The sequence below is a fragment of the Peromyscus californicus genome, unplaced genomic scaffold (genome assembly GCF_007827085.1).
Source record: "Peromyscus californicus insignis strain IS unplaced genomic scaffold, ASM782708v3 Scaffold_11__1_contigs__length_118956290, whole genome shotgun sequence".
In the NCBI taxonomy this organism is placed as follows: Eukaryota; Metazoa; Chordata; class Mammalia; order Rodentia; family Cricetidae; genus Peromyscus; species Peromyscus californicus.
In genome coordinates this window covers 86,655,621-86,683,122 of record NW_026294402.1, presented here as the reverse complement: position 1 = coordinate 86,683,122, position 27,502 = coordinate 86,655,621, and the positions used below count along the sequence as shown (strand labels likewise).

At 39.4% G+C, this 27,502-nt stretch overlaps 1 protein-coding gene across 2 annotated transcripts; it reads right to left on the bottom strand.

The window, feature by feature from the left end:
• Window positions 1–505: 505 nt before the first annotated feature.
• Window positions 506–27,502, bottom strand: LOC128096814 (phospholipid scramblase 2). 2 transcript variants are annotated; one of them, XM_052716832.1, is made up of 9 exons: window positions 27,058–27,502; window positions 25,812–25,916; window positions 18,650–18,730; window positions 14,875–15,107; window positions 12,754–12,796; window positions 10,629–10,849; window positions 10,349–10,510; window positions 6,100–6,261; window positions 506–3,732 (listed from the first exon to the last, which is right to left on the bottom strand). In XM_052716832.1, the coding sequence occupies exons 3-9, from the start codon at window positions 18,720–18,722 to the stop codon at window positions 3,703–3,705; spliced, it is 924 nt and encodes a 307-aa protein (XP_052572792.1). In that variant the 5' UTR covers window positions 18,723–18,730; window positions 25,812–25,916; window positions 27,058–27,502; the 3' UTR covers window positions 506–3,702. The 2 variants fall into 2 exon arrangements, with proteins under 2 accessions (XP_052572792.1, XP_052572783.1); XM_052716823.1 differs by lacking the exon at window positions 25,812–25,916 and having other exon boundaries at window positions 27,058–27,499.

The window sequence follows — 27,502 nt, the reverse complement described above, 5'->3', positions numbered from 1 at the left end:
AGTTACGAACAATGCTCACGTGGTGCTGAATCTGCTGGTGTACCTATTGCACAACTATGGGGTTATGGCTACCTTCACTTAGACTCCAAATGAAACATGGGCAGACTAGGGCAATGCCATGAAGCAGAGGTCCTTGTAGAGTGCTGTCACTGGGATATTGTTTCTTGGGGCTATAGAATTGGTACCTAGTCTTTATAAATCACATAGTCTAATACATTCTGTTCTCAGAGTAGGAACTAGAAAGGATAAGAAATCAATTGGGATCCAACTTACTCTGTAAAGTTCAGGTAAGAAGAAATTTCTCTGCATTATTCCTCCAATGACTCCTTTTGCTGGTAATGTGTAATTAAAGTTGAAATGTTTCCAAGCAACTAATTCTAAGTATGTACACACACACACCATAACAAAACACAATTTTATCTCACAAATATGCCACTGTTTGTTCTCTAGCCCTGCCAGACAGAAAAAAATCAATATGTTAATGATACAAACTCATAATCCACAGTTAAAACCACATTTTCTTTAGTAGAGAAACAGAATTAAGCATTAGTGTTCCAGATCTAGTTGGCTTAGGTAAATTTTTAAACTACTTTTTGGCACAAATAGGGGCATTTAAAATCACACAAACACGGAAAATAGGTTGAAGATTAACTTGAATATGTAACAAGAAACAGAGCAATGAATGTTTCCTAGTGCTCAGCTCACTTTCTCTATTTTACATAGTCCAGGTCACAGCCCTGCCTTGGTCAAGATGAGTCTTTTGACATCTACTAGCATAGTCAAGAGAATCCCATGTAGGCATGCTTAAAGGCCCATCTCCCAAGTGATTCGAAACTCTGTGACACTGACAATTAACATTAAACCATCACAAATGTACCCCTTGTCAACTTGACATTCAAACAAATGACATTTAATCCTTAACCTACAACCTATCTCCATAAATTCATAACCATCTTATAATACCTAATACATTATTACACTGAAAATCCCAGTCATTAATAGTTTCAATACTTTGAAAGTCTAAAATCTCTTCACTTTCAGCTCCCATAAAACCAAAAGTAAGTTGTATTATTTTCAACATACAATGGCAGAATAAACTTTTCTGTTCTTAAAGTGAAAGAACCAAGGAACAGTTACAGTAGGAACAGTCATACCAAACAAAACAAAATCCAGCAGAATAAATTATCTATTCTAAAATTTTCATGTCTGGCACCTGGGGCTTAAGGTACAATAAACTGGACTCCAAAGCGCTTGGGTAGTCTGCTTGTCTGCCTCTGTTGCCTTCCACACATCTAGCCTGGACTGGCTTCATTCTAGGCCTGTAGCTCTCCATACACATACCATTTTCCTGACACTTTCGATATTCTGGGTTTTCCACTGGTAACTTTAGCTTAACATGTTCAGCTTCATGACATAGACTATCGAGCCCTCCTTCCAGATATTCCATCGTCATTCCACATTGGTCAGCCTGAGCTGTTTTCCATTACAGTCCAATCTTCTATCTTCCATGCCTTCAAAACTATTAGCACACGGACGACACTGCCAAGTCCGGCTCCAAGTTGGAGCCTGCCCTTCCCTTCCTCAAAGTCCACAACTCTATCCGCTTCTGTGTGTTGGCACTGGAAATTGTTTCTTAGGCAGTGGCTTCGGAGAAGACAAGACGCCCGTCCCCCAAGCTACATTGTCAATTCAGGCGCTCTCCTTTTCTGAAGTTTTCATTTTCCACAAGCTGGAGCCTTTGATGGGGGGGATCTTGCTCTTGGGTCACCTTTATTACTGTCCCAGTGCAGAGAAAGGGGGTTTATTGTTAATGATGCTAATGTCTTCAGCAATTGTAGATGCTTTGTTATTTGTTCTTGAAGAGCCCAGGAATATGTAAAAACAATTGTACACTTGTAGCCTATATGCATATTTTTGAATGTGTTAGGGCAGATAGCCACTTTGACCCTTCACCTTACATTCTCCCAGGCAGGGGAAAGGCAATTTAAATGAACCCATGACATTTTAAATTAAAACGCTATAATCAGAAGTAGTAAATCCTGGGTCCCCCTCCATCTCAGAGGTACCCTGAGAGTGCTAGCTCAAGTCAAGACACTGAGACTCTCAAAATGCCATAAATCTCAAAATGTACTCTCTGCCCTGTGTGCTCTAAAAAGGAGCTTGTAGCCCTTCCTCAGGGCTACAGAATCAAATTATTCTCTATAAACTTGAAAAGCTAGAATTTTCCCCCGCCGTGTTATTGAATAAATGTTGCTTCTGGTTTTCAGACTTTGGTGTTCTGCTCCGTTAATGGTGAGATTCCAGGAGCCAATAGTTCTCTGTTGTTCACAGCTTTAAGCCTGGTTATATGCTTTTTCCTCGTGGAGCTTCATATTTTTTATTTCTTTGTACTGAACTTAGTGCTTTCTCTCACAGACAATCTGAATGTTTGTGGTGAGAAATTACAATAGAAACAGTTTCAATAACATCCTGCCTTAGAATGTCCTCTTCCATACAAATCAGGCCATAACTTTTGAATTCAGGTTAATTCAAATTCTCTGAATATGGTCAAAGTAAAACCAGACTCTTTGTCAGAATAGAACATGAATGGTCTTAGCCCTGTTCTTAAGTGTTCATGTTGCCCTATGAAACTAGGCCTTAACAGTCCAAATTTTTCACTGCCTTTTGGTCATTGAAACACCCACCAGAATGGCCACTTCAGCTTTGCTAACAGCATTTTTAATTTTTGTAGCCCTAAATTTCAAACTTTTCCACATTCTTCCCACAATCCAGTCCCAAAGACCTAAGAGTACATGATTAAGTTTTATCATAGCCATAGCCCCAAATCTTGGTAAAACAAACACCCTGATGTCATGGTTAGTTTTCATTGTCAACGTGACATAAACTAGAGTGACCTGGGAGACTGATTCTTAGTTGAGGGACAGCCAAGATCAAATTGTCCCCTGGCCATATCCATGGTAGGTTCCCAATTAATAATTGAATATAAACGGTAATGTCAAACAGTGTACCAATAGTAAAGTTATAAAAAGAGTGAGTCCTAAAAGTTAGGGTTTCTTGGCAGAAAAACATGTCACTGAAAAGCATTTAAAATTGGTAAGTTAAGGACTTTACAGTATTAAAATTTATAATAGTAGAAATTTTAAAAGGGCATTTAGTGCTATTTCCTAAAGACAGAAGAAAATACACCTTACTTTTTCTTATTTGCACTTTATTGAGTAGTATTTCCCAGGCAACAAAATAGTAACATTTAGAAAAGCTTTCAAAATATATATTTTCAAAATAACATCATATTTTTTGTAAGAAATAAACTAGATTTGATAAAATCAAGTATAATTTTATAACTACACTAGCAAGGTTTAAATGGAATAGAAAATGAGAAATAAATCAGATTATGATTTAACTTACTTTTCCATAAAATGTTTTATTTCTAAATATACATTTTCATTTTTATCTTTAATTCAGTGAATAATTTAGATGTGTATAAGGAAGTAAGCCTATGGCTATTCCAATTATGTAGAGGATAAACTGTCATTTAGAAAGCAAAACTGTATCCATTGTGCCTCATGTATTATAGCTTAATTCTGAGAAATTTCAATATAGAAAAATACAGCCACCGGTTTCCCATATACATGGTCTCACTGTGGAGACGTCAACGCTTCTCTGTCATCTTCGTTAATCCCCACCACACGGGTGACTTCGTTCCTACTCACAGCCTTCAAAAAACATGTAATCCTAGACAGAAACAAAACATAGAAATAGTTTTTCAGAAACAAAGCATGGCCTGTTCTCAGACACAGAAAGCTAAGAGCACTTAATGCCCAATGACTTAATGTCATCCAAGATAAACTGAATGTAATGTGGGTAAATGTTGGAAAGTCTATAAAGAAGCATGACCTTTCCCTTCTGATTACAATAGCAATTAAACTTTGTAATTGTATTTATTTCTCCATGTCTGTATCAATTTAATTAACTCCCTCATACTTTCTCTAAATATTTTTCATATTTCCTTTGAAATCTTTCCATCTTTCTTCCTAAGTTGAAACTTTTTTTTTTGTTAATGATTTAAGTTTACATTTATCAGTGTTGCGTCTCCACACATGTCTGTGCAAGCAGTGCCCATGGAGGCCTGAAGAGGGCGTCAGATCCCCTGGAACTGGACTAATAGGTGGTCCTTAGTTGTCATGGGGTGCAGGAATTCACACTCAGGTCCTCTGGAAGAGCCACCAGTGCTCATCACCTCCTGTCCATTCCCTAACTTCTAGTTTCTCTCTAACAATGCAATGGCTTAATTAACATGAGATCCATGGTCAGCTTTAGACTTTCTATTGATGTAGCCTTTTCATGCAGAATGAAATAAAGATCAAGCTTTCTGTCTGGCTCAGGGGCAGCAATTCTCCTCTAAACCTACCTATTGTTTCCTTTCTATAACTATCAAATCTTATGGAATTTATTTCTTTCCCACTTTTTCTGTTCTTTTATTCCACCAACAGTAGCAACTCAGCAGCAATAACACATTTTCATTGATACAAAATGTGCTTGCATTTACAGAACATGGGGTGGTGTTTCAATATGTGCTCATATTGTAGAAAGTTCAATACACATATTTATCATCTCATTTATTATCTATTGTGGGGACACCTGAACATACAGTGTTTTCTTTGCCATAACATTCAGAACTTTCTTTTTTCCTATTTATAAAGTCTCTTCCAGAGAAAACAATTGCCATTCCCCTTCCAACCCTGTTTCATGTCACCATAAAAACTGAAGATTATGTGCTTCCCCTAAATGCAGGGTCTTTCACATGCCCAGACCCTGATTTAAAATATTTTCCCCAAATTAAGGCCAAATTTGCTTTCACACATTCTCTTTGTTTACATAAAATGTTGGTTTTATTTAACCTTTTTGCAACAAACAAACCAAACATAACTCAAATAAAGAACATTAGTGCAAAAACCCTCAGCACCTGCTCATTTGGCTTCAATAATGGTTAATATGAGTAAGCTATGTCTACCAGCTACTTCATCATACAACCCCATTCTCCTATCCACATTATTTAAAAGCAAAAATCTTTTATCAAACCAGTTCATATTGAAGGGATGCAGATGGGGACAACTGTTTTTATTAAAATACCAGAATAAATCCTCCATACTATCAAATAGCCAGTCACTGTTTATATTTACTTGAATTCTTATGTCTTTTTAATATAGTTTTTCTTGAATTGATGCCCAAACACAACTCACAATAGGTATTATGGTGACATCCTGTTTTATTTTACTTTGTATCTGTTTGGTGGAAGAACACAGACTGCAGGGCTGCACAAGTCTTGTTTTTCTTTTGATTGCATCTCCACATCAGTATTTAAGATATCTCATGTTTCAAACCTTGCTACATAATGGAACCAGCTAGAACTCTATCTAGACTAAAAGCTTGGATAAAACTGAAGAGTTGAATTTAGTAGAGTTGTAATCTAGGCAGGGAGAGTTTGAAGTCTCTTAGGTATTTCTACTGTGTAGTTAAGGCTGAGGACTATTGCTTTCTTCCAGTAATGATCAATATTGGCTGCATATTGGAATCCCCTAGGGTACTATGCAAATACTGATCATGAATGTCTGATTTATTTGAACTGCCCGGATACCTGGGTATATAAATGTATAAATTAATTTCTCTCTTCAATCCATGAATATTCTAGAAATTGAAAGTTAGAGGCATGACTGCATATAAAACTTTATTGTAATTTATAGTTATATATTAGATGATAATTTAATGATTGAACATGTACATTTCAATCAGACTTTTTCTAATTAAGTACATATTCAACACTTCCACAAATCTCTAAGTTTATGTTTTATTAAAATAAAATCTGAAAGACAAGAAACTCTGAATAATAAAATTTGTGTCTTGCCTTGTGACAATGTATAGACTCCTCAGAGAGAAAATAGTCATCCATATCCAAATTTCAGGATTACATGCAGTTAAAGAGCTATAATAAAGCAGAACCTTATGTAAAACCCATTAGTATAATAATGTCACTTTGGGACACACAATCTGCCCAATCACTATGGAACAATTTCTACCAAGGATTAGCAAGAATAGACTTACTAAGAGGAAACACGCCCCAAGTGTCACAGCCTTCATCTTCACGTCAAGGTCTAGGGGGAACTGGATCCCAAAGTTATCTGAATCTGTGAAGGTCTCTCTCACACAACCAGACCATTGCTTGGAGATCTTGCCAATTTTAGATTGCTCATCAAGAGACTTGATCTACATATGAAAAGAAAAGCGTAAGGATTTGTAGGATGTGTATGGCAAGTCTACTTTCAAAACTGGAGTAAAGCCGGGCAAATGCTTTATTTAAATTATCTTCAAAAATGTTTCTCTTCTTAAATTTCTAGAGACTACTGAAAAGACAAAAGATGAAACTCTTGTTAGATTATCTGCTTTGAGAAGCATAGCTTTCACACATGTGTAAATATGGCAGAGGCACATTGCTACCTATGGGGCAATGGGCAGTGTGGGGCATGAAATGCAAAAAGCCAAGAAATACTTAAAGACCAGCTGGTGAGTGGAAGGGACCAACAAGAAGCTCCATGGAAGGCTCCCAGGGCAGGGATGGGGTAGGACTTAATAACAAGTGCAGAGTAAAAAATATAAGAAGAGAAGCATGTGAAATCAGATTTCCAATGTGGAAAAGGTTCCGATTTGGGGCTCTGTGGGTGGAAAGTCTAAGGCCCCATTTTACAGTAGAACAGATAGGGCACTAACTAAGCCACTCCATAGAGGGCATGTATGCTCACCAAAGTATGTATACATAGGCATGAATCAAATGAGGAGGAGGTATGTCCTTTCTAAACTTGCAAAAGGCATCAGAGGAGGGAACAGACTCCTTTAAAGCCCAGGCCTCAGACAGGATCCACCAAGTACACATGGGGACATTCAGAGGTAGTCAACATCTTGGTGTGGCTGGAGGAGGATGGTACCTTAAATGTGATTTACTTCTAATATGAATGAAGACACAAATTATTGCTTGTAGAATAGTACCTTTACTCCACATCCACACTTTGTGGTCCATGAAAATTAGGTTTTCATATATATCTAATTTGATGACAGGGTATGGCAGATGACTTGAGTGTTCACCATGGCTAACTGGCTTGCTCTCATGTGCATCCAATGAGCAGTATCCCTCACTGAGCTGCTGTGGGTACAGTCCTAGGACACACTTTCCTTGAGCAGATGGGAGGTTACCTCCTGGACCAAGTTAGCACCATCTACATGAGCTTGCAACAATGCACAGAAACTCAGCTGACCTAAAAGGCCATGATGAGAACACAGTGATTTTGATTTAAAGTCATGAACCATTATAGTTGCATCAGATATGACATTATGATGAGCTGGCTTAAAACAAATCCTCTTTTGTAATATTTTAGTATTTTATGTGCAATAGCTGTCATTTAAGCATTTATATTCAGTCATAACATCTCATATACATGTTTGAAGTGTGAATTATATTATGGAAGATAAGTGGCAATTTGTCAGCATCATAAACCCAAAACTAAAGATCAACATATAACTATTTACCAGGTTTTTACAAAGCAGTACCTTAAAATTAACTGAATTTATTTTCAGATGTATATGCAGTTTTGCTGGAGGGATGATCAGAAACGTGAATTGTAAATTACAGTCAAAAGTAACCAGAACAAAAGGAATTTTAGCTAAATTTAAGAATTTTTTTATAGTGTGTGTGTGTGTGTGTGTGTGTGTGTGTGTGTGTGTGTGTGTACCTGAACACCTAGCGTAGGTGTGGGAGTCTGAGACCAACTTGGGGAAGTCATTTTTCTCCTTCCACCACTAGCCCTGTGGGTAGAAATCAGATCATCAGAGCCCAGGTAGCATTTTAAACAAGACACCTGAACAAGACACTTCCATCTCTGAATTAATGAACTGGCATAACAATAACTGTTATTGCTCTACTCACAGTTCTAAAGTCATTGTTAGTGGCTCATAGGAACATTTCCCATTTTTAAGACATGAACACTGCCATCACTAACTCTACAGGAAATGGAACAAATGGGCCTTTCTAAGTTCTGTCAAAGACAGGACATAGATATCATCATTCTAAATCTGTCATAAAGAAAGTAACTCATTTAAGGCAACGGGTATTTGAAGGTATCCATGATCATTAAGAATATCATAAAATCCAGTTTTGTTTTGTTTTTTTAAATTAAGCATGGAAGCAAAATTTCCCTTAATAGCATTACTTGATTAAAAAAAGAAATCTATTATATGTTGTAACTAAATACTTACTACCTTCTCTGACCCTCACACAGGCATAATGTTCTATATGAATAATTATCATTACAAATGTTCGTAAGTGTTTTTATATACACATATCACAGACACATTTTTCTGTTATGGGTATTTTCTTAAAACTCTCAGCTCTGTCCTTAGACATGAATCCTGTAAGAGGAGAAAGCCACCTTAACACACCCAGATTCTCAGAGAAATTGTGTCCATATGAATACAGGAAGCGCTATAAAAACTGAATGACCCTGGAAAGCAGAAACCTTTGAGAGATCTGGGGTTGGAGTACCAGAGGAGTTTCCACAAAGTGACAGCTCTACACAGCTTCGAAGATTCTTTCCTCTGTGTGGAAATTGAGTCCAATTTCTCCTCATTTTGATTTTCCAAGAAAAATACATGGATTTTAAATTTAACAAATTCCCCATCTTTAAATGCTTGCCAATAAAAATAGAGCAATGAGCCTGGCTAGAACATTTGTTGTAGAAATCTTATAACGTCAAACATATTCAAATTCCAATGGCCTAATATCCTGCAAGGGTTTATCAGAGTCCAGAGAAGAACTATGTCATGTATATAAAGAGAGAAATGTGCCTTATGCAAGAGCTGCATGGGCCAAGATCCTGCTGGAAGCCTATAGATGCTGCTGAGCTCTATGTATGTGAAACTGTTTCCTATTATTATATTTCTGTTATAGAGTTCATTTCATGAATTGGGAGAACTGAACTGTTAAAAAAAATAACCTATTAGTGAAACATTAAAAAAGATAATAATCTATGAAAAACATTATGGGAATGAGTATGTTCCTAAAAAGGTCTTATTTTCTATTATTTCTTGAGGAAGGGAGTTGAACAGTGCCAGGTAGTGAGATGACATCTGCAGAGGTCATGTGGCTGCAGAGGTCACGTGGCTGCTTAGGCGACTGACTGAAGAGTGCTGGACCTCTGCACTGAGAAAGCACAGGAGCGGGCTTCGTGACTGGCCCCTCCGAGGCTACCAGGAAGGACCTTTGGGAGGGTGTGCAGGAAGATGACTCACATCCAGGCAGGATGGAACAGGACAGCCTGAGGTTAGTTCACATTACTGGGAAGAGGGTGTGTAATTTACAGCTTAAGTCCTGTTTCAGGAATTTTCTATTCCAGATTTTTCAAGCCGAAGTTCACTCCGGGTCATGGAAAATTTGGAAAATGAAACACCAGAGAAAAGACATGGCTTCTACTCACCACACTGAAGCTTCATTACATCAGTGGGGTTTTGACAAGAATTCCAAGTGACAAAATTTGTGTCCCTTCCCAAGAGCTGGTGAGGTTTATAATGCAGACTGAGGGAAAAAGAAGGGCCCTGGAAATGCTTTAAGTGTCTTGGTTACTCTTAGATTTAAAATGAGTAATACTGTTTTAACAGAAGAAGAGTCTCTCTCTGTCTGTGTCTGTCTGTGTGTGTGTATGTGTGTGTGTGTGTGTGTGTGTGTGTATTAATGTATTCATGTTTGTGCATGGTGGGCATGGTATGTATGACAAGGTGAGTACAGAGGTCAGAGGTCAAAGTTAGGTGTCTTTTATCACAGCCCACCTTACTGAGACCAGGTCTCTCGTGCTGAAACAGACTTTTTCCTATTGAGCTGGACTAGCTGGCCAGCAAGCCTTAGGAAACCTCCCCCTCACACACACCTGAATTGGGAGTAGAGGTGGATACTTGCACACTAAGGTTTCCCTGTGGGTGCTGGGATCCAGGTCCAGGGCCTCATATTTGCACAGTAACAGTCTAGCCATTCAGTAAATCACTAGCAAAAGCTATAGAATTTTTAAATGCTGGAAGGTTTTCTTTTCCTTCTTATTTATCTGAATTGGCCTGTGTTTGCATGACACTGAGGATACTCCACATTAACCTTTAATCAGAGTAATGACCTTTGCTATGAAAAATTAAATGACCATTAATTGGATAGGCACACATCAACTCACACTATTTAAGTAAAGCATTGGGAACATCCTATAGGAATATATTCTTTTCATGTTAGGAAAGCACATCCTATGAACATTATGATACTTCTTACCTCAAAGTCAATGTCTGTACAGCAGGTACATGCAACACACGGACCAACAACTTTTAGAACATCCTGCTTCTTTTCATTTTGAAGAGTCAACTTTGGCAGACAAGGGTGCCAGGTCTGAGTCACATAACCTATTGGCACACCAGGAGGAGCTTGGATTTCTATCTACAAAAGCAGGAAGAGTGCATGTTGAATGTAACCATAGCCACACAGTCAGGTTTAATGCATTCTTGAAAACTCCTGTTGCACTCCCTCTTGGCTGCTGTGGGAACTTCACACTGACCTCCTGGAGGCAGCAGGGGAAGCAACAGCTACTGCATCTCAGGGGTCTCTCCAGAGTCATGACTTCTCGGCCCAGATTATCCAGGATCCTCAAGGTGAAAGGTCTAGATGCTTCACAGCAGTTTCGAGTACAGCAGTCAGTATCTTCCACAGCTAGGTAAACCATCTGCCCAAGGCTGTTCTTGATTTCAAACTTATTATTTGTTTCAAAGCCTGTTAAGACTAAAAACACACAGGGGAAACCACATTCACCACTTTGCTAGGAACAGTGACTCTCTCCTAAGGTAGCAGTGGGAAGGTGTGCCTGAGGCTGCCGGGAACAGTGGGAAATGGGAGACAAGCAGTGCAGAGATGATCTGGACTCAGGACACGGCAGTGGGAAAGGAGAAGAAGATGAAGGTAAGAAGGAAAGACGTCGCCCGTATTTGAGACTTCCTAAGGGAGCAAGCTCCATCTCCACCTCCATGGACTATCATAAGGGGGCTTCAGTGTCTGTGGTGGTGGAGTGATGAGGGAGAAGGAGGGGCTAGGTGTGTGGATAAATGCCCAGTCTTCTCATCTGGCAGAGTTTTGCTTTGGAGCTTACAGAGTGATTATGTTTATAGTCTGTATATGTATGTGTGTATATATATACGTACACATATACACACATATACCTCAAACTATTGATCAAGGTACACATATATACCTTTCCACTCTATTTGAGCAAAAGCAATGAGAAGGATTTTTTTTTAAAGATTTATTTATTTATTATGTATAGTGTTCTGTCTGCACGTATCCCTGCAGGCCAGAAGAGGGCACCAGATCTCATTACAGACGGTTGTGAGCCACCATGTGGTTGCTGGGAATTGAACTCAGGACCTTTGGAAGAGCAAACAGTGCTCTTAACCTCTGAGGCACCTCTCCAGTCTGAGAAGGATTTTTCTAAAAGCACAGATGTGAAAATGGAGAGTGAAGCTGGAAGTGAATCTGAACAGGACATCAGGCCATGGAAACTGGCTGTTATATATTAAGTATTCTTGCCCTACCAAAAACAGTCTATAGGTTCTTTGAAATGGGGCTATGGGACTATGATAAAAGCAAAATCAGTTCTATCTGTACTTATTAATTATAACTGATGCTATGACCCTGGACATGTTATAGAAAATCAAACAAATGTCCAGAGATAAAATGATGTAATCTATATCCTTTGAAAAATCGTGAGTCTGTCTTTTTCTAATGAATCTGTATAAATAAAGAAGCAACCCGATTGCTAGTCAGTCTGCAATATTCTCCCCATCATCGTGCCTGACTCACTTCTTTCCTTGTGACACCTTACCTCTTCTCGGGACCTGTGAATCGCTGGGGCTGGCCCTCCAGCACAGGTGTTTTCTGGATTCCAGCCAACTTTTCATAATGCCCCACTAGCTAGAAGGGGACACTCATTTATACATCTTTCCTGGCTGCCTTCTGGTAGGTGTGGTGATGTACCTAGCAGTGTCTTAAGTTATTTTTGCATCTGGGGACACTGGACCCAAGGAAGCATCTGGAAGCACTCCAGAAGCGTTCTGTGAGGAGCAGCCTTGGGGGGCTGTGCTCAGTCCCTCCAACACCAAACGTGTTGCACCTCAGCTAGGAATCCACAGCCCACAATGTACAGATTCTACAGACCTCCTCTGTACTTCCAGCAGAAGCTGGGGTTACTAACAAAGACTTTACAAAGGATCATCACTGTCCTAATTCCTAAGGACCATTCACTCTGGGAGCCAAACCATTGCCTGAGGTTCCACTCAAGTCTCAAGTTGGTCACACATTGGCAGAGAGGGGCTAAGTGCTAGGAGTTAGGTGAAGGGCGAGGCTAGCCTGGTGCAAGCAGAGAAAGAGCACAAGCATCGATTGTTTCCTTTCTAATAGTGAGATCTCATGGGAACACATGTCCAGCACAGGACGTTTTGATCACCCGACTCCTACTTCTCAGAAGTGGACAGGAGATGACATTCATAATTTCTTTACAGTGAAGAGAGATGTCTGTAGCCTCCTAGCTGAACCTTCCACAAAAGAGTGCTGTAGGAGAGGCAACTGGCAGGCCCATAACTGTATAAACGGCTCCTGTTTGTAGAAATACCATCAATACAACGGATACACACCTTCCAGAAGTTCCGTTTGCTGGTGAATCAGAATCTGATCTATCTGTTCCGGAAAAGAGAATGTGCATGGAGTCATCTATCAATTCTCAGGAGGAGCAACATTTCACACTTTGCATTCTATTTGGTATAGCATTAAATTTTTATATTTTAACACAAATTTATTTAAAGCTATATTTATTTTTATGTGTATGAATGTTTTGCCTACATGTATGTGTGTTCCTTGTATGCAGTACTTGCAAAGGCCAGAAGTGGGAGACAGACTCACTGGAACTGGAGCTGAAGATGGTTCTAAGTGGCCATGTAGGTGCTGGGAATCAAACCTGGGTGCTGGGAATCAAACCTGGGTCCTCTGCAAGACTAGGAACTGTTCTTAATTTCTGAGCTATTTCTCCAGACCCGTACCAGTTTGTTTAAATTGTTCATTTCAAAAGCAAGAATTTGTAAGTCAAATAAAGCTGATTTATAACGGAATTCCCATAAATTACAAAACAATGTTCTTGCCAGAAGACGAGATTGAGAATTTATTTATCTATTCAAATCATTTTCTTATAGGAAGCTATCACTTGTAAGTGATAATTTTCCTCAATATTTTATTTGCCTTGATTAAAAATGTCTTTTTTTTTTTAAAGATCACAATTAGGACTGAAAATTTCTCTTCTTTCTTCTATTTAAATACTCCACTTAGTCCAATTAGTGCTGCCCATGTGTACATAGGTGTGGAGGCATCCACTGGAGGATGGGAAGTCCACTAGTGATCACACCCAAAGAAGAGCGAGTTTCCTTCCCCAGCAGCTATCACGTGTCCAGAGCTCCTCAGTTAGGGATGAGGACTCAGGATCCCTTCCAGCTTCAGTGGAGGAATTCTGCTTGGCTCATCTTGTTCAGGTCTTTGTAGGTAAACACTGCTGCTGTGAGTTCATGAGTTCAATATTCATACTACATCCAAAAGATAGCATTTCACAGCACTTATTCTCCTACTTCTACATCATCTCTGTCTCCTTCTCTGCAATTTCCCTAGCCATGTGTGTGTATCAATTGATAATGATGTCCCCTTGATGGATGAGCATTCACAATGACTGAACATTTCCAAGTCTGATGTTTGAACACACACAGGACATGTTGGTACCATGTGTGCCAGACAGACTGGAGATGGCTTGGCTATGACAGGGCCCTCTGGATGTGTTCATAGACTGGGTGAACTTCACAGCCCTTTTACCTCACTGACTTTTCACACTTCATATTTTTGCTAAAGCTCATCATCACTGAACTATAGTTCAGCAAAACCCTGACTTTCTTCCCTCACTGGAGACATTTACAATATTGAATTTTCTAAAGAATAAAGGCAGCTTTATAGTCTATAAAACTACATATATGAAAAAATTACTCTTTCTGGGCAGTGGTGGTGCACACCTTTAAACCTAGCACTTGGGAGGCAGAGGAGGACAGATCTCATATTCAAGACCAACCTGGTCTACAGAGTGAGTTCCAGGACAGTCAGGGCTACACAGAGAAACCCTGTCTCAAAAACCAAAAACAAAAACAAACAAACAACAACAACAAAAACCCATCAACAACAGAAACAAAGAAAAAAATTTAAAAATTGCTCTTTTTCAGGTATCACCTAAAGATAATAATAAATTTTTTTTTAAATATTCTTTTCTCAAATTCCAAGGCTGTAGGTCAGTCTTGGGGTAAAAGGCTTTTGTGCTCATTACCAAAGTCCACATTTAAAAAGTAATCACAATGACTGTTCCTTGGTTTTTGAGCCTCAACAAAGCAGTTAACATCTTCTGATACTAGTTTCCGCTACCAAAGAACGGTGATAATTATCTTGTGCACAGGTCACATATTTTCTGTGAGGATTGTACTTGGGACAATGACTAGAATACTGTACAATAAATACTTCCTGTTGGCTGTTATCACAGGCTGAACTCGCAGGAAAAGAAAATACAATTATCTCATATTTCACTTAGCAAGTGAACTTCCTCTAGGGGAATTATGAGCAACCGGAAGATACAGAGGAAAATGTCATGCTTGGGTGAATTATTCATTTGTTGTCCAAGTCAATTAGAAATAGAAATATACTTTTGTCTTTTGTGAGTTCTGAGGATCCGGATTTACCTGACTTAAGTATTCTAGCCCAGCTGGGCAGTTATGAAGAGGTGGTGGTGCTGGCATCCACTGGGTATTAACAAGGACGATAGTCTGGTTATTTTGAATAGGAAGCTGGGTTGCATTATAACCTTCACTGCCAGCTGTTAAGACTGTGTAGCCAGCCCGAGGTCCTGAGTAACCAGACTGGAGACTCTGGTAGTCAGTTTGGAGTGTGGGGTGTCCGGTATGTTCTGGAGGTCCTGAAATAATAGCAAAAAAAAAGTGATTTGCAACTTCATAGAGAAAAGGTATCAGTTTATGGAAAAGTATCCTGCAACCTCTCCACTCAGAAGTTCTGGTCTACGATGTTGAAGACTTTTCAATGAAGTATTTGTGGTTTATACTTTCTTCTAACTATAGGTATGAAGAATAAATAACTAAGTTTATTGTTGTACTATTCATATATGCCAAGATGTACAATCTGCCTACCAACAGATGATGAAGAAAATTCAACACACACACACACAGGTATAAATAGGGACATAGCTACAGATATTATGAATCTAAATATGGTTATGAATAATGGTTTATTCAGTCATAAAGAAGCATGAAATTATGTGTAGGAAGATGTATGAAACTAGATATCACCACATAATGAGACCCAAGCCAGATGCACAGGTGTTTCTGTCACCACGGAGTGAATCTGGATCATACTGATTTTCTATCTGGTTATTGGGTTTTAGACAATTTTTTTTTAATCTGACCTCTGAAATGAACTACAATATGCTCTCTCTCTTTATAGCTCCTACTTATGCACCATCCATGTGCACAAGCACACATATGCATGCATGCACACACACAGTTTAGAGCAACTTTTACATTTTAAAACTAAATTAAATTTTAAAAACTAAATTAGCAGATCACATTTTAAAAACTAAATTAGCAGACAAAGTAACACGTTGCATGGGGACATTAACATATCATATCACCTCCTTGGCTCACAATTCATCTTCCATCACCCTCTTGTGTATCGCCCTGTATCTTCCCACTGGGTTCTGAGTAGTGCCCCAAATAGCTGAGTCTGCTTTTGATCTTACATAGACATGTTTTTAAATCTACATTCCACACACAAAAATAATAATAATAAAATAGGGATATCTGTTTTTTGAAATTTGGCCTTTCTCTCTCTCTCCTTCTCTCTGTTTTTTGTTTGTTTGTTTGTTATTGTTTTGTTTCATTTTTTCATATTTGTTTTTTGAGATGGTTTTACTGTACTGCCCTGGCTGGCAGGTCTTTAACTTGCTATGTAGGCCAAACTCACAGAGATCCATCATCTGTCTCTGCCTCCCAAGTGCTGGGATTACAGGTGTGCACCACCACACCCAGCCTGGTTTGTACCTCTTAATACGGTGCTGTGTAGTTTCATCCATCTTCTACAAATGACATTTCACTCTTCTTTCAGACTGAATAAAACCTGTATGTGTGTGTGCATGTTCTTCATTCATCTGTTGATAAGCGTTTAGGGTGACACCATGCTTTGGCTGTTACAAATAGTATAATAATAAGAATGCATAAATGTTTACCTGTGGTATGCTGACAGATTCCTCTATGAAGGAATGCGATAGTTCCATTTTAATTTTTGGAGGGGCCTCTAAAACTATTTTTTTTTATTGAGTGCATTAATTTACCAGAAGTACATAAATCTCTATCCCCCATTCATGACTTTTATTGCTGTTTGCTTCAGGAGGACTGAGGGGGTCCCTGCAGGTGTCACACAGGGACACAAACCATGCCAAAGAGATAAAAATGGTAACCTGGTGCATATTGACTTCATCAACCTGCATTAGACTTCCAGGAGTCTAATAACAGGTGGTTTATTTTCAATGTATTTAAGCCCAGTATTGTTTTTGAGATATCTGTACACTGCGTGAAGATGTATTGCTGTGACTGGTGTTATAAACAGCTGAATGGCTGATAGCAAGGCAGGAGAGGTAGACGGGAATTTCGGGTAGTACAGAGATGAGGTATCAAGCCCCTTGACGAAACATAGATTAAAAAATATGGGTTAAGGTATGAGAACTAGGTAGGAAAAAACATAAGCTAAGGCAGAGCTTTTATAGTTAATAGTAAGTCCCCCATGTCATTATTTGTAAGCTGGTGGCCCAAAGAAAAATCCATCTACACAATACAATTTGGAAATAATTTCCTGGTGTAATACAACCCCCAATGCACAAGGAAGCATAATTACTTTGAAACTCAACACAGGAAGTTGGTGGTTCTTCCAAGAAGATGGGTTCTAGAAATATACTGCATGTACTAGCTTAAGGGCCTATGGAGGGACTGGCCTAGTCTTGGTCAAACAGATAGCTTAGAGGTCATCTGGGCTATTAGTCACCTCTGGTTCTGATTGCGAGAGTTTGGGGGAAGACTCTGGCTATAAGGGTCATTTAGATTATTAGTCACCTCCTGTCCTGGTTGTATGAGCTCAATATGGCCTGGCCCAAGAGATCACAAGGCAGTTAATCATTTCCAGTTCTCAGCTTTTTGGGTGGAAGAACAGATTTTTCGTTCTAAACCTAAACCAAGCTACCTTTTCTAGTATACTCCATGACTGATACTGACTGAATTTAACATGTATGCCTAATTTCAATTAGATATAAGGTTAATTAAACTGTTCTGTGGGCGCCTAGGTTAAATTATGGACAATCTAGGAATTCTCCAAGTATTGTGTCTATGAGAACAGACGTTTTCCACCCAGGCCTCCTCACATTAGAACCACCTGGCTTTTTGGAAATTACCAGCCATTGTTTAGAGGTGTGGTTTAATTGCCCTGTGAATGTTCTCTGTATTAGTATTTTTAAATGAAAATTAATGACAGCCATGGTTGTGAAGTGCTGCCTTAGAGCTCTGGAGCTTAGCCAGCTCCTATTCCTTTAATTGCAAACATCTGGATAAGACCCACGACCCACAGGGAATTTTCTAAGACAATTACACAGGCCATTCAACTCCCAAGTCAATCTGTTTACTCAGAAAAGAAAACGAAGCGCATGTACCCTTCTGCTCAACCAGAACACCTTTGATATTAATCCCCAGTGTGCTCACTGAGGATCTGGATAGCCTGCGACTGGAAAAGCTGGGTACACCATCAGCATTGGCATTTACAAAAGTCCAGTAATGCTGACAATTGCGTTTCCCAGGTCTCTGAAATAGTTTACTTTTTGAAAAGATAAATGAACATCTGGTATGTATTATATATGACTGAAGAATGGGGCAGTATGTATAAAGGAGTAAAGCCTTTGTATGCGTTACAACATGAAAATGAGGGTTCTATGAAATGGTGACATTTCTGTTGTAAGCAGCTTCCAGTTTTGTGTTTCTGTTATTTTTCATTGAGTACAATTAATTCTAAATACTTCACGGTTCAAAGACACCCACAGTTAAACCTCCTAAATATCATCACATGAAGCAATTTTCAGCACAGACGAACAGCCAACAAAACATTTACTTACTATCTGTATCAATATTTAATTTATTAACAATATTATATTTCATGAGTAAATATAAATATGTGTATTGCATTAGTTCTTCATAATGTTTACTGTCCTTTATAAATAAAAAAAATTATTTCAAAAGCATGTATAGTCTAAAACAAAACAAAAACCTAGGTCACTAACATTTCTTCAATGCAATTTTAAGAACAATAATTACTAAAATAAAGACGTAGGTAGTCATCACCTCTTTCTTTCTTGGGAACATCAATTGCTTAGTACTATTTTTTTTTCTTCTGCAACGAGTATTTTACCTTGGAATGCTGCTGGTGGATACTGAGGGGCATACCCAGCTGGCAAATGTGTTCCTGGGCGAGGAGCCTCCATTTGTATGCCTGCAGTTCAGAGAGAGGTACATGTTTATCAGCTCAAATGAGATGTGCGTTGGGAAGAGAGTGCACAGTGCTAAGATAATGTGCGGTGCTGAACTGAAACGTGCAAAGTAAAGTCAACACATCAAGTTGTGCCTGTACTGGAGCCAGCATGTAACAGAATCCCGTTTGCAGCAACTTCTCTTCTAGGTAGCTTGAGGCAGTTCTGGGACTGAGGCTGAATCCCCAGGATTTTTCATATGTGACATCAGAACCAAGATAATTTTAAAAGTATGCGTACATAGACAGTGTAGAAAGTAATAAAACTCCCTGTATGTGGTGATGGTACAGCTAGAAGTGTGAATTGCTTTTTAATAACTATTTTTATGAATTCTTTGAGAATTTCATACAATGTAGTTTTGTTATATTCACTCCAATTCCTCCGTTAACTCCTCCCAGGAGAGTACAAACTGAAGACAATCGTTTATTAAACTATGAATTAAGTGGCTTGTAATCACTGCCTTGAGAATTAACTTTAGGGTCCTGATGTCTCAACTGTTAAAAGCACTTGCTGCTTGTTCAGAGGACTCCAGTTCTGATACCAGCATTCACACTGAGCAGTTCACAACTGCCTGAGACTCCAGTTCCAGTGGATCTAACACTCTTTTGGCCTCTGGGGGTATCTGCACATATAGTCACACACACATACACACAGGTAAGAAAACAAAATAAATCTTTAGTACATACCCTTCTGTATTGCCATTTTTATGCTTACCCTGAACCTGCACTGTTGGGGCTGAAGTGTACAAAGTTTCTAAGTTACAGGTAACTGATTTCTGAAAACTATACTATTCAGTTATCGTCAAGTAGCATATTACCATGTTATCTTCTATATATTATGGCTTGAATCATCTTACTATATGCACTATATGCTTACTATATGCAGATATAGTCATGTCTCTCTAGTGAGTCATTTACCCATCTCAAGTATCAATAAATACGAAGGAGCGTCTTCTGTATTACTTTTGATTATACTCTGGGTGACGACGGCTCTGTCATTACAATAATTGTGATCTAGTAGTCATTATACTTACTTTATTTTCTCTTCCACTTCTTGTTGGGTTACTGACCATAAATTCAAATGTTTCCATTGTTGAGTTATAGAAACATGGCCTTAACATAGAAGGAAACAGTCTGGCTTTTAAACTGGTATTTTCTGAATGTAACTCTTCTGTGGACTTTTAAATGTCACTCAACTCATTCATTTATGTGTGTTCATGAGAAAGACTAGACTGAAGCCATTCTTCTCATCAAATTGTTTCACAACAGCTTTAGCAGTATAGAGTCCATGGCAACCACATAAATTCAGGAAACAAAGAATCCCTTGCCCAACTTCCTTTAATATACCCTAAGTTGTCACAGATCTCTGAAATACCATGGGCCATTCCATTAGAACCTACTTCTCTGCTGTAGATGAGTGGCCTCGATGCTTACTTAGTTCTTCAATCTGTTAAAGCCCTGCCTGTAGCCCCTACTCTCACACTGGGTCTCAGAGCACATCTAAAGAAAACACACTCCAGCTCTGATGGTATCTATGCTGAACGGAATAACACACTTTGGTGCCCTGTAACAATCCTCACCTTCTGAATGATATAAATTGCACGCATATAACTAGGACCAGATGGTCTCAGTGAGTCGGGAACTCATAGTCTCTGGGGTTTAGGTAGCAAAGAAAGGATTCTAATTTCAGGAATCCCAAGAGGAATTGATAAAGAGAAACTAAGATAATGGGCAGATGTTCAAGTATACCAAAAATATAATAATTACAGGTTAATTTCTGTACCACTAACATAAAATAACAGGATTATCAATTTATCTTGAAGCTATCACCTTCCTTTTACATACATATATTCCTATTTGTGCATTATATGCATAATTCTCATTTATGCAGAATTTCTATTTAGGCATATAAACACACACATACATACATATGCATGCACATACAACTGCATGTGTGGGAAACAAAAAAATTAAATGTGACCTTAGCCAAATGAATCTTTCTAAATTGAAGTGAATTACCATAAAGTTTCTAATATATAAAGTAACTTCGGTCAACGTAAGTTTACATTTTAAAGCCTTTTGTGGAATTTTACATGAAGTCAATGATGAAGTTGTTAATGAAGATCAACTCCTTGGGGCAAATATGAGGGAGATGGTCTATCTAGCCATCAAGGCTAGGTTGATTTGAGATGCATCATTTTATTGCTATTTCAACAAAGACAAAAGAAAAAAATTAAGATCATTTCAGAAAAGCCTTTTGTTCTCCTTAGATGAGAACATTAAAAGTCTAATAAGGCAAAACTCTTTTGTTAGCATTTGATAGACACACATTTTATTTAAAAATTTCCTGAGAGAAAAAGCAGAGCATTATGACTGGTGCTCACTCAAATCAGTGCTATGAAAATATACAAAGGCGTGAGTCTGAGGACTTGCTGGAATGGACTAGTTGTTTACAGTTAATCATTTTTTTTAATTTGTTTGACTAGAATAAGCCTTGTGTACATAAAATGTACACAGAAGCATAAAACTATCCCATCTGAAATGCATTCTACATATACAATATGTTCACCAACACACCTAATACTTAGCTTTCCCAAAAGCTTTAAGGAAAAAATTCATGGCATTGAATATTTTTGCAATATATCTTCTGTTATTGAAATATTGAAATAGGCATTAGATTCTATAGCATAAAAAAAAAGCAAACAAAACAAAGAATAAAGGATAAAACATTGTGGCAGAAAACAGGCAAGTAGATTTAACTTAATAGGGAGAATACTGAAACGATTCACAGTGTTTGTCCATGATTTAAACAGTCCTAGAATAGAAGACCTTCTGTTAGCATGTCACAAACAGACAAGCTGACAGATTCAGCTCAGTCAAGGTGTCCTGGGCTACACACTCAGATCCATGGACTAGTCTTCAGCTATCTGGTATAGCCTCATCTAGCCAGTTACTCCTTTGGGTTTGACCCTCTTCCCATGCTAGGTTTTCTTCAGAAAGACTAGAAATTGGTGGCTGGCCCATGATGGTTAACAATTTTCTGAAAGCCTTTGGGGAGAGTCCAGTGAACCAGGGGCAGAAATGGGTAGTGTCCCTTATGAACAGAATATACTAAACCTGTCTGTAAAGTTTCAATTTATCCCCCCACCCCCCCTTTTTTAAAGATAGCTTTCTTTACTGCTGATGCTTGGCTAATGAAGGTTCTGCAAACTTCAACAAATTTTAACAGTAATTTTATGGATTACTGCCCATCATTCTCACCTTACCTTCATGTCAGAAAAGCACCAAAGTATATCTAAAGGTAAATCATAAATGATTTCTACAAGGAGAGGTGTAGGCAAGTTTTCCTTATTTTATATTAAAAATTTTTAATTATTTTTTTATTTTCAGTTCAGTTAACAGTTGAATTAGGATTATAATTTTTGGACTTTATTGATGTGAGATGTCTTTCTATACTCTGTGAGTATATGTTGTTCCCGCTGGCTAATAAATACAGCTACTTTGGCCTATGGCAAGGCAAGATAGAAGTAGGCAGGGAGAAGGGCGGAGTCTGGCAGATGCCATCCAGCTGCAGAAGGAGCAACATGCCAGCAGACCGGTAACGCCACAGCCACGTGGCAATACTTAAGTGCTGTGGGATGGTCTGTACGTCAAGTGTGTTGTTGATTGGTCAATAAATAAATCACTGATTGGCCAGTGGCTAGGCAGGAAGTATAGGCGGGACAAGGAGGAGAATAAAGCTGAGAAGTGGAAGGCTGAGTTAGAGAGACACTGCCAGCTGCCACGATGACAAACAGCATGTGAAGATGCCGGTAAGCCACGAGTCATGTGGCAAGGTATAGATTTATAGAAATGGATTAATTTAAGCTGTAAGAACAGTTAGCAAGAAGCCTGCCATGGCCATACAGTTTGTAACCAATATAAGTCTCTGTGTTTACTTGGTCGGGTCTGAGCGGCTATAGGACTGGCAGGTGAGAGAGATTTGTCCTGACTGTGGGCCAGGCAGGAAAACTCTAGCTACACTTAAGATTAACAGAAATGGGTTAATTTAAGTTGTAAGAGCTAGTTAGTAATAAGCCTGAGCAATAGGCTAGTTTGTAGTTAATATCAAGCCTCTGAACGATTAATTTATAAGCGGCTGCGGGACCAGGAGGGACCAGGTGGGACGCAGAAAAGCATCTGGCTTTACATCTGTATATATGAGGTGGAAATACTTCTTTTCTAGTTTAAAAATATCTCAGCTTATGTTTAGCTATGTTAAGGTGAGAAGTCTATTCCAAGTTAGAAACTGAGAACATGCTGGAAGGATGAGAATCTGTAAACTGTGTGTCAGGTGGATCTTAAGAAGTCGGTGGTCTCTGCCTTCTGTGCACCAATGAGAATAAGCAGTGTTTACTCTCGCGCCGTGAGAATTGCTCACTCTTTGCACAGAACAGACTCTAAAGTATGTCCATTAGTTCATGCTCCTCTTTCCTTCTTCCTATGCATCTTTGCATGTAAGTTACTGAGGGAGAGAACCTATTGTGAAAGCGAAGCAATACATGTCTTCACAGTACTACAGATTTTAAATGCAGCAGTAACACAACATCACAAGCATTAAAAATGGTACGCCAGGAGTTGTGCTTCCAAGTTCTAGGTGCTTTTGTAAGTGTTATCTGCACATGGGCCAATTAAAATGAGCAACTCTGTGCCGGATGAATAAAGCCAGATACTCAGTCAAGGCTTGCTTTGTGTTCCCTCTTGTGTGCTACTATAATGATCTTTTGATTTTTCTCCATCTTTTTTGGGGGGGCAGGGTTCAAGACAGGGATTTCCTGTGTAGCCCTGGCTGTCCTGGAACTCCTTCTGTAGACCAGGATGACCTCAAACTCAGAGATCCGCGTGCTCTGTCTCCTAAGCGCTGGGATTAAAGGCCTGTGACACCATGGCCTGGCAGTTTTCTCCATCTTCATGGACCTTTTCTCAGGCCTGTCACTCGGGTTTGAAAACAGCTAGGTATACATCTGACTTAATGAACTGGCTAATATTTACATCATCGTTATAAAATACCTCCCATGAAAGAAAAAGAATTACAAAAAACTTCAGGAAAAGAAGAAATATCCATGATGCATTCCTGAAGTTTCGGGTAGAATTATCCTATGTTCCATGCCACATGAATCATCATAGCACCGGAACAGGATTTTAGGCACAATGTGATGATCACACACATCTTCTGAACCATGGAAGATGTTCAGGGGAAGCTGAGGCATCATTTTGTTAAAAAACCATAAGGCTATACTCACGTTCTGAGCTACTGCATAATTTCTACGCTCTCCCAGCAAGGAGAGGGAGAATGCTGTGGGGGTTGTGACCTGTCTCTACAATTCATGGTTTAGTAAAGCTTTTCAACCCATGCCCCAGAAATCAAGAAATTCTTTTACAGCTTCCAAAAAGTATTTCTGAAATATCATAAAACTATCATGCCAATCAAATAAGTAAAAAGTAGGTTTCGGCTACTTAATGAGAAATTACTAGCTAAGCATCTAAAAACAAAATTTCCCATCCCAAGTGATTCAAGATAAACCAGTTTACATGATTAGGGCCCAAAGTTTGTAACCCATTACAGCTTACTTTGCCAACACTCTCTTCTGTTCCTGAGGCCATCGCCAGAATACTAAGTCTCTAATGTCCCACCGGTAAGTGAGAATGAGACACTATATTGAGGGAAAGAGGAGACAGTAGGTCAGAGATTGAGGCAAAATTAATGAAAATAATTTGCAAGCGAAATAATGTTCATGCACTCCTGGCAATGTTTGTAAATACGGTTTGTGCATTTGAAAGGTTAACATCTAAAAAGACACGCACTTGAGCTGTTCAACTGTGGTTTGGGTGACTGTTCTATGGAGCCAGAATAATTGTGTTTGCACAAATTTGGGCTAGAAGATGCCTTGGGAACACGGTATAAGCTAGAAGTGCCCTAATGGAGAAATCTGGCTAAATGCAAATGTATGCTTTAAAACAGTAAAACTTTCTAACAAAATCCACTTTCACATTCTAAGATGAAGCAAATATGCGTAGGAACAACTGTAGATAGCATCTTAGAGACTTTTATTCATAAACTTTGAATGTAGATTATATATCAGCTAGGACAAATGGGCACACACATGCACTTACACAAACATTTCCTATTTAAGTATTTAAATATTTACATAATAAAAGCCAGCTCTCACTCAGTCCTTTATGAAGTGGTAGCATCTATTCTAACAACTTATATTTTAAGTCCATTGTTGTTGTTTTTGCTTTCTCGGGGGGTGGGGGGGTGGGGGGGTGGAGCTGCCACTGGGTTCCCAAATACATCTCACTCGGAGGATTATTCTTAATTAAAAATGCTTGGCCTTAGCTTGTTTCTTGCCAGCTTTTCTTAACTTTAAATTAGCCTGCTCATCTTTTGTTTCTGGGCTTTTACCTTTCTCTATTTTTGTATACTTTTCTTTCTTACCCTGTTGCTGGTTGTGTAGCTGGGTGGCTGGCCCCTGGGTCCTCCTCCTTCTCTGGCTACTTCCTTCTACGCCCCTCCCAGATTTCTCCTTCTCTTAATTCTTTCTGCCTGCCAGCCCCACCTATCCTTTTTCCTGCCTTGCTATGGCCATTCAGGTCTTTATTAGACCTGTCAGGTGTTTTAGACAAGCACAGTAGTAACACAGCTCCACAGAGTTAAACAAATGCAACATAAACAAAAGTAACACACCTTAAAATAATATTCCACAACAATTGGTGTAAAATCAATTTAATCCTTTAGGTCTGTACTAGTTGCACAATTTCTGCAACAAGCTGAGGGGGGTATATATGAAGAAATTCAGGGTCTGGAGATACGAAGCAGTGGAGAGAGAGGGTCACATTCAGAAAGCCTGAGCGGAAAGCTAGTGAGCTAATCCACCCACTTCTTTCTACCTCTGTGCCTCTCCTGTGCATCTGGCATTCTAGAATGCCAGAACCACAGTGTGGGCTCCATTAATATTTACTGTTCAAGAGCTAGTGGGATTTGTGACTTGTTCCTCTGACATACCTCCATGCTGGCCTTGATTCAGAGTTCCACTGAACTGTGAAGCAGTATTACTAAATTGAACTGGGGCCTGATGGGATCTTTTCAAGCAGGATGTGGTATCAGATGCTAGGCATGAAGAGAAAAATGAGCAGAAAAGAGCCATCTACTACTTCCTAGGCATTATTTATGACATATGAACATCTGTATCTTGGCCTCCTGTGTCACAAATGGCATGGGGAATGTCTGAAAACACCCTGCACAAACCGTATACTCTGGCCAGGTTAATGACAAGCAGAGTAGGAGGTAGAAGCAGTCACCAGACCAGAATTGATATTTTTACAAAGTTTAATAACATCTGCTTCAAGAGAGACAGAAACAAGCAGATTCTCACAGAGAATGACCCTCCTGAGAGGGAATGGATGTCGGAAACAGATAAGAACAGTTAGCGGGGTGGTGGCGGCGCAGGAGGAGACAGAGAGAGGCCGGTGGATCTCTGTGAGGTCAAGGCCAGCCTGGTCTACAGAGTGGGTTCCAAGAGAGCCAGGACTGTTTCACAGAGAAACCCTGTCTCGAGAAAAAAAAAAATTACTTGGTGTTAACATGCACGCTCTGTGCATTTCAACTGTGTGCACTCCATCGTCTTGTTAAGTAATATGTTTTATAGCACATAACTGTCCTTCTTGAGGGTGGCCCTTGGAGGTGAGGTGTCTGGGCCATTAGAAGTTAATCTCTAATGTTTGTCTGTGCTCTCACAAGTACCAGGTCCAGCTACTAGTAGTCAAGGACTAATTATTCGGGTTGAGGGGGGCGTTTTTATTTTGGCCTTTTGTCTCTACAGTTAACATTTTTTACAAATGTAGACAGTAGATGTCAGGACAAGGCTGATGACCTCCATTGAGATAGGGCCCCCTCCCCGAATTAAACATGAAATCTCATTCACAACCCAAAGACTGAAACGGAAAGACAAAAGACCCCTCTAAAGACACGCTAGAGAATGGGAGAACTGTCTCCTTGTTAAAAGACGCGTGAAAAAATAACCCGAAACCCTTACCCACCTGCAGGCAAACCTTACTGAGCTACGTTTTACCTCTCCAGCCAGTCTCTTTCTTGCCCCTGTGCCCACCTCCATTTTCCAGGCGTCTAGGACACTTTTCCCAACTTCCAGGCCACATCTCCACCCTCAGATTCCTCTTTCTGGGGCTTCTGTGTTTTCTGTGTCCTGCGAGGGCCACAGATCCTCTTGAGACAGACAGGGCAGCTGGCTTACCGTTGTTGAGCAGCGAATCCTGGAACCCGCCCTGGCTCTGCTCTCCAGACCCCTCTGTGAAAAGGACAGGTGCCACACGCCACAAAAGTTAGGGAGGGAGAAGAGCACCTTAAGGTGACCTCGTGGCTCAGGTTTCGTTTCCTGAGTTTTGCGTTTTGCATATAAAAAGATTTCAATCCTTTCCGGAGGGGTACGCCCCCGCACCCAAGGTGAAGCCCAGCCAAACCGCGAGCTGAGCTCCCGGGCCCTTACTGCCCGCCCCCCTCCCAGCTCCGAACTCATGGGAATTTCCTTAACTCTGACTCCACGGCATTCCTCAGAGTCTGGGACTCAGGAATGCTTTCGTTTCTTCTTTTTTGTTTAGATTTGCTCTCCTTGGTTTGTTTGTTTGGGGATGGGAGAGTCTGAGGATTTATCCCGGTGGTCCTCAAATCCCCTACTTCTC